At 34.3% G+C, this 14,070-nt stretch overlaps 1 protein-coding gene across 1 annotated transcript; it reads left to right on the forward strand.

Moving 5' to 3' along the window:
- Window positions 1-3,666: 3,666 nt before the first annotated feature.
- On the forward strand, window positions 3,667-11,950 carry LOC105325871 (structural maintenance of chromosomes protein 2). Its single transcript, XM_011425603.4, has 24 exons — window positions 3,667-3,903; window positions 4,124-4,273; window positions 4,653-4,814; window positions 4,973-5,083; window positions 5,167-5,304; window positions 5,458-5,535; window positions 5,645-5,857; window positions 5,972-6,161; window positions 6,280-6,334; window positions 6,463-6,583; window positions 6,709-6,827; window positions 6,985-7,123; window positions 7,227-7,373; window positions 7,584-7,788; window positions 8,146-8,281; window positions 8,470-8,594; window positions 8,807-9,000; window positions 9,257-9,400; window positions 9,651-9,845; window positions 10,141-10,341; window positions 10,616-10,741; window positions 10,872-11,023; window positions 11,162-11,309; window positions 11,508-11,950. Exons 1-24 carry the CDS (start codon window positions 3,736-3,738, stop codon window positions 11,709-11,711), a joined length of 3,621 nt encoding a protein of 1,206 aa, XP_011423905.2. The 5' UTR covers window positions 3,667-3,735; the 3' UTR covers window positions 11,712-11,950.
- The last annotated feature ends 2,120 nt before the right edge of the window (window positions 11,951-14,070 follow it).

Here is a 14,070-nt window from a genome sequence, read left to right on the forward strand (position 1 = left end):
CACTTGAAAAAAAATCATGCTAAAAGGTGTGTATACGGATAATATCATAATATAATTACATATATAGTATATTTGTTAACAAATCATATATTAGCTGGAAGCTGAGAGAAACGCCGGCCAGATTATTATTTTTTTAATCAAAGAAGGCTACATTATTGCAGCTATGGTACATAATGGCTGAAGATAAAAAAAACTACCCCCCCCCCCCACCCCACCCAAATAACTTAGCAAAATTTTGATTTTTTTTAAAGGATAAAATAAAGAGAAAACACCTTTTCAAAACTGAGCGTTTAATTAAAGAATGCCGTGATAAAGTAAGTAATGCTTCATGAATGATAACGTCGTTTTAGGCGAAGTGCGAAGAAATGCATTACCGTTAAAAAAAACAACATATGTTTATATCTAAACTATGTTCACCCAATGGGGTAGAGAGAAATCCAGGAACGTAAACAATGTACTTCTAATTAAATTGGAATGTGTTTCACATCTTATTTCTTTAATTTGTCAGAAAGAAATAACGATATGGATCTAAATTTCAATAGAGAAATATATGATAAAAAATATTTCAGAGTGTTGGAAAGCAATACATTTATGGAAGAAAAGGCATATACAAAAGTTCGAAGTTTTTCAACGATGGCCATTCCAGTCATTCAGCTGGATTTGGAAATGGGAGAGAAATTATCATTTAAATTGTTAAAATGTTTACAGTAATTTTGTGCTATAATTTGTAAAAATAAATGTAAATCAACCTCGTGCAGTTTATAGTTTTACATTGCTGCTTAGGTGAGTGATGTGACCCATGGGCCTCTTGTTTGCATTAAAGCGCCTTCTGAACATTTTAAAAAGAGAATGACGTTATTACGAACTTTTCGCACTTTTTAGCCTGTGTTCAAAAACGTAAATAAAACACTTAAAAAGAAAGCAGAAATTTTATTAAAGTTAAGATAGGAGTTGTAATAAAGATTGATACACCCCCGGTCCCAGCAAGCACAATATTAATGATATATCATCACGACGTTTATTAATTCACGTTTAAACCAAATCAGACATCGGTATGTCATTGAAAATATGTCTTATATACCTCTCAGGCACGTAGCATCGTTTTTGAAAGTGGGGGGGCCAGAACCATCCAAAAAATCTTGACAAGCAAAAAAAAAAAGGGAAATTTAAAGTTTCCAAAAATCTTCAAAATCCTAATCCGTGGGGGGGGGGGGGGTAGACTCAACTATGATTCCAAAAAAATTCTTCCCTACCAAAATTTTTTTTTCTCCAAATCATGAAATTCCTAATCCGTGGGGGGGGGGGGGGGGGTAACTTCAATTTGACTACTCGTTTCCTTATTTTCATATCAATTTTTTACTAACTTCCAAAAAAGTGGGGGGGCCAACTCCATTATAATTCATTTTTTTATATGTAAATTTTAAAATATTTGTTGCTGCGAGAAAAAGTGGGGGGGCCAGGCCCCCCCTGGCCCCCCCTGATGCTACGTGCCTGCCTCTTAAAACAGACTTTGAAAAGGACCGTTTCTGTCATTATTTATGTGAATTAGCATTTTGATAGCGTAAACGATCTCATGGTTTGAACTATTATAATTCACTTGAAAAGAATTCGGCTCCTACATAAGGGATCAGATTAAAAAATGCGTTACTTTTACCACAGCAGTAAATGCAGACACGCAACATCAGGGATTGGGCACTTTTTGTTCAAAACTACATGTAAAACTGATTTAAACTCGCACATAAAAAATTACCCCCCCCCCCTCTTGTAGGGCAGGCTTTTTCTTTTGTTTTATTTTGTTTTTGCTTTTTGCTTAGGTGTATATGTACCTGGTATAATACATACCTTCACATACATAAGGCCATTCCAAGTTTTTTCTATGTTTAGCGTCCGCGGACGGATTGGTTTTGAGATGTAAAAATAACAAAAACCACAATTGTTCATAAAATTAGATCGCTTTTTCATATGTCGGGCTCAGGATCGAATTTTTAAATCCAGATCAGAAATAAAATATAACAACATTCAAAATGGAAATCATATAGTAGGTATTTGTTATTTTTGTTACAAAATGAAGAAAATATTTCAAATTTTATTTTGTTGAACTTTTAAAGTTGTGTTTTTTTCTAAGGTTTGTGGGGTTTTTCCTGATAGAAAGATAGATTTTTGAGTTTTGGGTGGACGCTAAACAAAGAAAAAACTTGTAATGGCCTAATAAGAAACAAATGACAGTGAGACATATTGTATTTGGCCATGGGTTTCCAGATGATGTTTAAATACCGGTAAATTTCTCTTAAAGCACTGTCAATGAATATTGTTACAAATCTTGTGTAAATGTTGAAAGCAGTATAACAATAGAAAACCCGTGGTTCCGTCGATTTCTTTCATTTGATTAGATAGTTGGGTATCCTGTTAAAACATCATCAAATATTTTGATTATTTTTAATTGTTGTTGATACCAGTATAGGTGCATTGTTCATACCCTTATTTCAGAGATCAATCAGAGATTATTTCCTGATCAAAATCCTTGATGAATTTTGAATTTATGAATTCATTAGCTTCCTCGATAATATCAAGTTATTGGTTCACATGTTAATACAGCATTTATAAATGATATGGAAAATAATTTAAAAAAAAGTATTATATTTACATTTTACTGTGTTTCCCATTCGGTTATCTTTAAACGCCTCTAACTGCAACATCCGAATCTCTGTGTATATATGAATTTACATGTAATTTACATAAGTAGTTTCCAAACATTGATTTCTCTGTTATCGGTTTAAAAATATATTCCATACATGGTGTTAAAACACCATATTTTACAATTATTCAACACTAAAGTTCTATTGTTAATTAAAAAGCAAACTTTTAAGAGCTATTCTTCAAAGGTTATATTTTCAAGGCTCATCTCAACAGTCTATATGATAACCAGTTTTAAAAATTCAATTGTCTGCTCACCTGACGGCAATTATTGACACGACGACGTGAAAAATATATCATTCAATGCTATGAAAATATAAAAGAAAAAGGCAATGGAAAATTGTCATTCTACAGCCAAGTAATAAGTACACAAAATCTAAACAAGCTTGAAATTAAACCATACTTTTAATTTTTTCCCAATTTTCCAAGAAGATTCGTTCATTTTTTGACTCAGTTAAGAATAAGTGAACACAAATTACAGATAGATGTTGGCAATGAAAATCATTTTTGTTATTTGTACAAGTATGTCCTCTTTATAAATAAACAACTACGAGGTGAATATATATATTTTTCACTTTTTACTGATAACGTATGTACATCTTATAAAGTCCTCAACCCAGCAGATGTTAAAACAACAAGAAATATTGGTAACTTCATAAGTGATGCATTTAACGTAAGAAAATCTATGAACAATAATTTTATTTGTATAGGCTACTCTATGTATGACTTGCGCCACATGTGGTTTTTGTCAATAAATTGAATTGAATTAATATATTAATTAAACTCTGTCTCTACCTTATGGTCCTATTGATAAAAAATAAAAATAATAATTTTCATGGAAATTCACAACTTGTTGAAAATATGCGATTGTTACAATATCGATTTTTTGTGATTAAATGTTGGCCAATATTGAATCGTTCTAACCCTTACGAATATTATTCGTACGATATATCAATAAACGGTTCACCGCGCATGCGTACCGTTGCGCGCCATATTTAAGTAAACTTGTTATTATTTTGGTGATGATCGTATTTGCCGACAATGTTCATTAAATCAATGGTCATTGATGGCTTTAAGTCATATGCACAAAGAACAGAAATAATTGGATTCGACCCGCTCTTCAACGCCATAACAGGTCTCAACGGAAGTGGGAAATCTAACATTCTAGACTCAATTTGTTTTCTTCTGGGAATCACCAATTTATCTCATGTAAGGAAAGAAGATGTATCGATTTAATGATTTTAGAGTAAAGATTTCAAATGTAGTTCAACTGGCAGTTGAGTATGTCTCGTTTGAATATAATATTTTTGTTTTGAATAGTGTCAGAATGTTGACTAACAGTTTATGCTTGAATTTAATGAAACTTAAAAGTATACAGAAAGCAGAGTAATCATCTATATGTTTTTGACATGAGATGTGTCTAATTTAGGTGAGGGCAACAAATCTACAGGAGCTTGTGTACAAGAATGGTCAAGCTGGCATCACAAAGGCTACTGTCAGCATCACATTTGACAATGCTGACAAAAAACAAAGTCCCCTTGGTTATGAACAGTACGATGAGATCACTATCACACGCCAGGTATTTTGAAGAAAAATTCCAATTACACACTTTATTCTTATCAATCTTGAAGGCCATCATCTTAAGATACTGATAGTAAATGCAGAATGTTTATTTTATGTATGAACTCTGTGAAACTGAAGAATGCTCATATATTTAATCTTGCAATGTATTTGACTTAATGGACAAACTGAGACAAGAAGTTACTTTTTCATGTAAGAAATGCAAAATAATGAAAGAAATTTAAAAATAGGTCATAATTGATTTGGAATGATGTCAGAATGAAATGTTTTTATTCAAAATTTTCTTTATAATAGTAAAAATACTACATGTACTTGAAAAGTTATTTGTTTTTAATTTAGAAATGGAAATACCTTATAGAATGAAGTTTTTTTTAAAGGTTGTCATTGGAGGAAGAAACAAGTATTTGATCAATGGAAGTAATGCCAACAACACCAGAGTCCAAGATCTGTTCCGATCTGTACAGCTCAATGTTAACAACCCGCATTTCCTCATCATGCAGGGAAGAATAACAAAAGTCCTTAACATGAAACCACCAGAGGTATTTTAGAAAGTGTTTGTCTCTTTCTCATGATAATAATTTGCATGTATTTTAGGATTTAGAAAAGAAATTTATCTATTTTGCAGCAACAACAAAAAGGCCAGGAAAGGCTAAAAAAGCATTGCAATTTACATATATGTGTATGATTTTCCTTTTAGATCTTGTCAATGATTGAGGAAGCAGCTGGTACTCGTCTCTATGAAAGTAAGAAGGAAGCTGCTCAAAGGACAATTGAAAAGAAGGATGCCAAACTCAGGGAAATTGACATGGTACATAATGATTGATTTGAAACTGTTTGTTGATTGGTCTTTTATTGGTTTACACATGCAATGATTTGATATGTCTTTTATAGGTTTTAAAGGAAGATATTACACCTACACTATCAAAGCTTAGGGAGGAAAGGTCCTCCTACTTGGAATATCAGAAGATCATTCGAGAACTTGAACACCTTAATAAGTTGTACATCGCCTACCAGTTTGTTTGTGCAGAGGTTTGATGTAGTTTTACAAATAAAATGTTCATAAAATAGAGTTATATATTTATATGTACTTATAAATTAATCATCAAAAAAATTTGCAATGAAAATTATATGGAAAGGATATTGTTATCGATAATGATATACATGTAAATTTACATGTTACAGGAAAGAAAGAAGAAAAGTGCTGAAGAATTACTTGAGATGCAGGAAGTCATAAAAAAACTGAAAGCGAGGATGACAGAGGTGTGTTTAGATTTTGATGTAAAGTAAAAATCCCCAACTCAAGCTGTTTGAAGGAAATGGTGTGAATGATTTGATTATAATTGTAAAGAAGTTTTTTGGGTTTTGACAGATTGAAGAAAAAGTTAAAGAACTTGATGGAGTGATAAAAGACTTAGAAAACAAGAGAGACCAGGAGTCAGGCAGTGTCATGCAGAAGCTGGAGGCAGCTCTTGCTGACAAACAGAAAGTAGAAGCTGTGGCTCAGAGTGCTGTGGACGTCAAAAAGGAGGGACTAAAGGCTGAGAACAAAAAGAAAAAGGAACTCGCCAAAAACATCCAAGATGTAGGTTTCTTGATTCTGAATCCCAATGAGGTCTTTAGATTAAACAGAATCAAATAGTTTTGGAGAATGTTACTATTTGAAGAAAATAAATTAAACATTTCTTTTGAATTGTAGAATAAGAAAGCTTTGGTCAGTAAAGAGAAAGATATGAGTAAATTAGGTCAGGAGCTTGAGAAGCTCCAGGCTCAGAGTACAACAGACCAGGCCAACCACGATTCGGCCCAGAAACACTACCAGGCGGTCAGTGCCGGGCTGTCCAGTAACACAGATGGAGAGGCAGCCTCCCTCAATGACCAGCTCATGAGTAAGTATACCCACTGAAAAAATGTGGTGAAACCTTTGTGACATTTGTATTCATTGATGTAAACTTAACAGCTTTTGACTTTATTAGTAAAAAATAATGTTTCTTCTTTATCTTTCAGCTGCTAAAAATGAGATCAGTGTAGCTGAAACAGAAACTAAGCAGGCACAAATGAAGTAAGAAAAGATTGATTTTTAACATTAACATTGTTCTCTTACTTCCAACAAGATTTTAAAACAGTTAAACATGTTTTTTTTAAATATGTCAGGCTAATTTTGAGATGTTGAATTAATACTGTTTTCAGACTGAAACATGCACAGCAAGAGATTAAGAAGAAACAGTCAGATCTAAAGAAGACAGAACAAGGATATCAGAAAGACAAGAGTGCTTTTGATGACATACAGAAAAACATGAAAGCTCTAGAGGTTTGTATTTGTTCCCAAAGTGTTTGGTAAAAAATTGGAGCTATTTCTAACTGGAAAAACTGATAATTTCAAGAAATATTGCCTGCTGGTATGATTGTGAAATTTGTTATTGATTTGTGTTTTAGGCTGAGATGAACAAGTTAGGTTTTGAGGAGGGAAGGGATGAGGTGCTGGCTGCAGAAAGAAGGACCCTCTCACAGGAGGTTCACAAACTGCAGGAACATCTGGAGACTCTTGAGGCCAGGTAATTTGTTGCAGACTGAAAAGGTCACAATTCACATAAATGATTGTATTAGTGTTACTGGTGGTAGGTTCTTCTGCAAAAAATTCAGTGTTCTCAAATTCTGTTTGAAATTAATGTACATTGTACTATATAAAGGTAAAACTCACTTTTCTTTTAGATTTCCTCAACTTCAATTTGACTACAAAGACCCTGAGAAAAATTTTGATAGAAGTAAAGTCCATGGCCTTGTGTGTAAACTCATAAAGATCAAAGATGTCAAAATGGCAACAGCTTTGGAAGTTTCTGCTGGTGGAAAGGTGAGAGAATTAAGAATTGTCACTGAGATGTTCATTCTCTCTCCCTCTCTGTGTGTTTGGCTTTGTACCGAGTTATTTACAAGATTTGTTTTGTGTTTGATAGCTGTACAATGTGGTTGTGGACACAGAGGTGACAGGGAAGAAACTGATCCAGAAGGGAGAGCTGAGGAGACGGTACACCATCATCCCCCTCAATAAGATCGCAGCCCGCAGTATCGCCCCGGACGTTGTACGGAGAGCCGAGGACCTGGTATGTATATAGGATGCCTTTCATACATTTTCGTACATACATGTAATGCTTTACGTACAATGCATTTTGATGTTGTAGTGTAATGAAAAAAATTTAGAGGATGGTTTTTTACATAGAACTTTTATGAAGTAAAGTAAAATAATTTAAAAATTAATTGAAGATGTTAAAAAGAAATAAATTTAGGTTTTAAGGAAAACTTTTTGACAACAGGTCGGTAAGAAAAATGTCAACACTGCCCTCTCTCTGATTGGATACGAGAAGGACTTAAAGGCCGCTATGGAGTTTGTATTTGGCTCAGTGTTTGTATGCTCCGACATGAACAGTGCCAAGAAGGTGACATTCGACGATAAGATCATGAAGAAGTCAGTGACTATGGAAGGCGACTCCTTCGATCCAGCAGGAACCTTGACAGGAGGTACAGTGTACATCTACTTACTGATAATCAACTACATTGTAACATAGCACTGCATATCATAGCACTGCATAACAACATATTGATCATCAGCTAACGAAGCCCTGTAAATCAATGTATTAATAGAAAGCTAGCACAACACTGAACATCAATGTGTTAATAGTGAGCTCACACAACACTATTCATCAGTGTGTGAGTAGACAGCTCACACAACACTATTTATCAATGTGTTACTAGCCAACTAACACAACATTGTACATCAACATGTTGATCATCAATTCAAAGAGAAAGTTATGAGATGGGATATTGCAATTAGCGCTACTGTTTTTATGATAAATAAATATTTTTTGATACATGTAGGTGCCAGAGCCCATACTAACTCAATCCTTGAGAAGCTTTCTGAGTTTACTGAGGTGGAGTCCAAGCTAAAAGAAAAACAAACTAAGCTACATGAAGTGGAGAAGGAACTAAACTCACTCAAACATGTAGCAGAGAAGTAAGTTTATATATGCTTATAAACAAGCTACATATTTACAGTATTGAAGTATAATTACAGTGTATTTCTGTGTAAGCTTCAATTTCTTTACATGGATTAATGCTTTAAATTACATGTATATGGATGTAATGTATTCTTTTTGCAGTGATGACAGTGGTTTAATTCTGTATAACTTTACTGTGTTTCAGGTACACAACTTTCAAGCAGAAATATGATCTGAAGGTCCAGGAAGCGGAACTTCTGAAAGCTCGCCTTGAACAAGGTTCCCACCATCAACAGCTCGAGGACATAGAGGCACTGAAACAGTCCATAGGTACCAACTTCTTGTATAAATTTAGTTCATATAACAATTCATAGGTACTTTCTGCCCATAACCCATAAATATAACAGTTCATAGGTAATGCTTTTTGTTTAGAGAAAATAAGCTTAATCTTTCTGTTGCTTGATTTCTTGATACTTTCTCTTGGCAATTTTGATGAAAGTTTTAATTCAAAACAATTACATGTATCTTAATTTTCTTTGCAGAGGAACAGGAAGGAGTTTTGAAGAAAGCTGAAGAAACTCAGAAAAAGATGTCTAAGAAATCCAAAGACTTGGAGGACAAGATAAAAAATGCCAAGGCGGTGAGGGAGAAGGAGTTAAAGGAGGCGGAGGGAGAGGTGACCAAGAGTAAGAAAAAGATGGAGGAGTCCGGTCGCAAGATGAAGGAAAAATACCAGGTAAATACCTCATTCTGGAGATTCCTGACAGCATACATGTGATCATTCTTTATCTTGAATTACATGGATAATTTTGTATGTCAAAGTAAGTTGAAAGTGGCAACCACTGTTTGTTTATTTAAAATACAATATCCAAAAGGTTTTTTCACAGGAACATGAAAGTTTTTAGATTGAAAGGTTTGACTGTATGTAAATATACAGTGTGCATTTAAATTGAAGACTTCTTAATTAGATGGCAATTTGTTTTTATGCGCAGGAAACAGAGAGTCTGAAGTTGGAGATGGAGGAGCTACAGAAAGAGGTGGAGACGTACGAGGAGCAGATAAAGACCGTGGAGGAGACAATCGCTCAGTTTGAAGAGCAGATCAAGGACCTTGCAGACAAATCCCAGACAACAAAGGTACAGATCAAGGCACATCAAAGCATAGAATGGGTGTCAAACAAAGCTATAAGAATTTTGGAGAAGAATTTTATTTTTATTAGATTAGGCAACTTGATTTAACTTGCATATGAATCTGGTCCTTATTGATCATGCTTATTATTTTACATATCCATAAATGAAATGTGTTGTCAATACTATTGGTTCTTTTGGGGTAAATGGACTATATAAACTTGTATGCCTTGACATTTACTGGCCTTGACCTTTTTAGACTGAGGTGAAGGAAGCACAGGAGGCCCTGAACAAACAGAAGGACCTGTTGAAGGCCTGTAACAAGGACATCTCCCAGAGGATCGGGGAACAGAAGGACCTACAGAAAGAGAACCACAGCTCTCAGCTCAAAATCCAGGAACTGGAGCACAAAATCTCCAAGTTCCAGAACGACTCCAAGTCGGCAGCCAGAGAGGTAGGACTTTACCTGTAGTGTTCTGGTACAGGTGTTTGTCATGCATCATAACTTTGTTTACTATTTACATAGTTTACACTATCCATTTATGCTAAAATAATATATATTTATATGAATATATATTTAGGGGGGAGATGGGGGTATCAAATACATACTGTGCATTTGTGGTTAATTTTATTTTTTTACTATCAAATGGACATTTTAAATTTTTATCTTATTCACAATGTTTTATTTAAAAGGGAATTAATATAAACAAATTATTTGCTGATGTTAACTTTGGTGCTCTGTACTTTAGGTGGAAAGTCTTCTAAAGAACTATGACTGGATCATCGATGAAAAGAAATATTTTGGACACCCGAACACAGCATATGACTTTCAGGCAAATGACCCTAAAGTAGCGGAGAAGAAGATAGGGAAGCTACAGGAATCTAAAGACAAACTGTCAAAGAGTGTCAACATGAGGGCCATGAACATGCTGGGCAAGGCAGAGGAACAGGTAAGTCAATGTATATCTCTTAGGAACAGGTTAATCTTTTAGGAACAGGTAACATGAATGTAGTTGTACATGAACATGTATATTGGTTAAAACATCGATAATCCAATATCAAAAAATATTTATGTCTAACATAGTAGATCAACAGCAGAATTGAAAAAAGGAGTAGATATTAGATGTAAAATTGTTATTCATTAGTTTAGAAACAATGGTTTAACACAATCGAGATTATGAAATAATTGATAATTAAACAATGTATAATGATGTGAATTGACAGTATGCTGACTTGATGAAAAAGAGGAAGATTGTGCTAAATGACAAAACGAAGATTGCGGCGGTGATTGAGGAGCTGGACCAGAAGAAGAACGAGGCACTGACCAAGGCCTGGGAACAGGTCAACAAGGTCAGAGGGGCCCCACACAGGGAAATTTTCCTTATACCAGGGGAATTTCACTACAAGTTGTTATTTTCCTTAATGAACAATGACTAAGGGGGTTCATGTTGAGTTAAACAAATCAAATTTTTAATTTCAGGACTTTAGTTCAATATTCTCCACTCTGCTGCCAGGAGCTCGGGCCAAGTTGTCTCCCCCTGAGGGTCAGTCTGCCCTAGACGGTCTGGAGGTCAGGGTCGGGTTTGGTGACGTGTGGAAGGAGTCACTCAGTGAACTCAGTGGGGGTCAGAGGTCAGTCTGGGGTTCTGTGTTTGTTTGTTATTAGTATAGCTCTTACATGTATGTTTGTTATTGTAAATTTCAAAAATTTGTAATGATGTTAGCAATGATACCAGTATGAAGTCATGGATTATTCTGTTTTGTGTTTAGGTCGCTGATTGCCCTGTCTTTGATCCTGGCCATGCTGTTGTTTAAGCCTGCCCCCCTGTACATCCTGGATGAGGTGGATGCAGCCTTAGATATATCACACACTCAGAACATTGGACAGATGATCAAGTCTCACTTCAAACACTCACAGGTAAGGAAATACTGTTGATTAATAGAAGTCTCACTCGAACACTAACAGGTAAGGAAGTACTGTTGATTAACAGAACAGTTGAAGGCATGAATGACATGAAAGAGGCAATTTATTTTTACCTGTCAAATACATATACACTGTAGGTACATTTAGCATTTTATAAATATCGGTCTCAGTATAGATTTGTTTCTCTTGCAGTTCATTGTGGTTTCCCTGAAGGATGGTATGTTTAATAATGCCAATGTGTTATTTAAGACAAAATTTGTGGATGGTGTTTCCACGGTAACACGGTATGTACAGCATGGTCGATCGACTTCAGTGAGTAACATCGTGGCAGACAAAGAAAACAATCACAACTCAAAGAAGAAACAACAGGCGGCAAAGCGCTCGCGTTTGGAATGAGGGGATAGTATCAGATATCTGGCCGACTAAAGCTGACATTCTCAAAAAGATTCCACCATTGTGTTCAGAGTGGCTGTTATAATGAAGTGTATAATGATTTGTTAAGTTTAATATTTTGCAAGGATGTGAAGTTTTGATTCATGTATCAATGTCAATTGGAATGAAACAGAATTTTTTATTTTCTCCGTTTGACTTTTACTGTAATGTACAATGCATGTAATAAACTATGCTCTATTTATGTTACAGTTTTACTCTTAGTCATTTGCTATACAGTTAGTTAAATAAGTACATGTACTAGTGTGACGGTCAGACCGGTTCGAATACCGGCGCCAGATAGCTCAGTTGGTAGAGCACCTGACTAGCGATGTACATGTATATAAAGGCACAAAATGCGGTCCAATGTATTGAGACAATTTGTCCCTAAATTGTTGGATTCAGATATTCTAACACAAATTATTTCTTTGTGAAAAATTATTTAAATTTCTTCTTTGCTGGACTACAAAGAGATAACAGATGGGTTTTATAAATTAAACATGAACCGTTTAGTAATAGAAATTAACAGTCCTACAAAATAAAACTTATGCAGATATTACCATCTTTTAACAACGTAGGACATGTTAAATAAAATCACGAAGATTTTTTACCGGTAATAACAAAAAAAAAATTGGTGGAATAACACTTTCATAAAAATCTGAAGTTTAAACTAGAGCAATGCTCGTTGCAAAGCAACGAGTGGGTCTCCCGGTAATGTCGAAAGTAAAGCTAGAAGTTCCTGTAAAAAGCAGGGTTCTTAAACCAACATAAGAAACTAAGACGAAAAAAATCGATTTATTCTTGGTACGAATTAACAAAATCCGAATGATTCCAAGTACGAATTAACAAAGCTTATCGATTTCAAGAACGACTTAGCAAATACAAATCCGAATGTGTAAAAGTACGATTCAACAATTATCGATAATTTTAGGTACGAGTTAATTTAAGTCTGAACATAAAACTATTTTCTTAACCAAGAATGTGGAATCAAAATGTCCGGAAAAATCAATTTTTAAACCCCTATATCTCTGTATTGCATTTCCGATTTTAGAACGGATTTCAGTTTTGAATTATGAATAATAAGCTCTTATTTTCTGTTATTATGATTAATAACAAATTATCGCAAAAAATAAATTATTATGAAAAGTCTTCGTAGCCCCTTTGGCCCCTTATTTGAGGGGTCACTCCTTTTTTCTTGATATCAAATGAAAGGTCTTGTAAATATAAACATATTTTGTTCTACATGTATTCACGAATTGTTGACCGTTCTAGAGATATCCGAACAATTGTGTTTTAGGGGCTGACCCTTAAACTCCTTACCAGGGCCACCAACATAAATGTTTTAGATACCATATCGTTAAGAACATTATTTTAAGCATTTTTTGTTCTATAATGCTTATCAAAATATTTCTCCTTTTCTAGATATTAATGATCAAAGTTTTGGACATATGGCCCCTTGAAACCCCTAATTACGTATCATATGACATATGTATGGTACCGTATAGATAAACAGATGTACAATGAACATTTTTGGTTCTATAATTGATAACAAATTATTTTTCAGTTAAGAGAATTTACAGCCCTCTTGGCCCCTTATTTGAGGGGCCAGTCCCTTTTTCTTGATATCAAATGAAAGGTCTTGTAAATATAAACATATTTTGTTCTACATGTATTCACGAATTGTTGACCGTTCTAGAGATATCCGAACAATTGTGTTTTAGGGGCCGACCCTTAAACTCCTTACCAGGGCCACCAACATAAATGATTTAGATACCATATCGTTAAGAACATTATTTTAAGCATTTTTTGTTCTATAATGCTTATCAAAATATTTCTCCTTTTCTAGATATTAAAGATCAAAGTTTTGGACTTCTGGCCCCTTGAAACCCCTAATTACGTAACATATGACTTAGATATGGTACCGTATAGATAAACAGATGTACAATGAACAATTTTGGTTCTATAATTGATAATAAATTATTTTTCAGTAAAGAGTTATTATAAAAAGAATTTACAGCCCTCTTGGCCCCTTATTTGAGGGGCCAGCCCCTTTTTCTTGATATCAAATAAAAGGTCTTGTAAATATAAACGCATTTTGTTCAACAAATGTTCAGAAATTGTTGACCGTTCTAAAGATATCTGAACAAATGTGTTTTAGGGGCCGACCCTTAAAATCCTTACTGGGACCACCAACAAAATTTTTTTAGGAAGCATATTGTTAAGAACATTATTTTAAGCATTTTTTGTTCTATAATGCTTATTTAAATATTTCTCCTTTTCTAGATATTTAAGATCAAAATTTCGGACTTTTGGCCCCTTAAAGCCC

Source organism: Magallana gigas, chromosome 7 (genome assembly GCF_963853765.1).
Source record: "Magallana gigas chromosome 7, xbMagGiga1.1, whole genome shotgun sequence".
Lineage (NCBI taxonomy): Eukaryota > Metazoa > Mollusca > Bivalvia > Ostreida > Ostreidae > Magallana > Magallana gigas.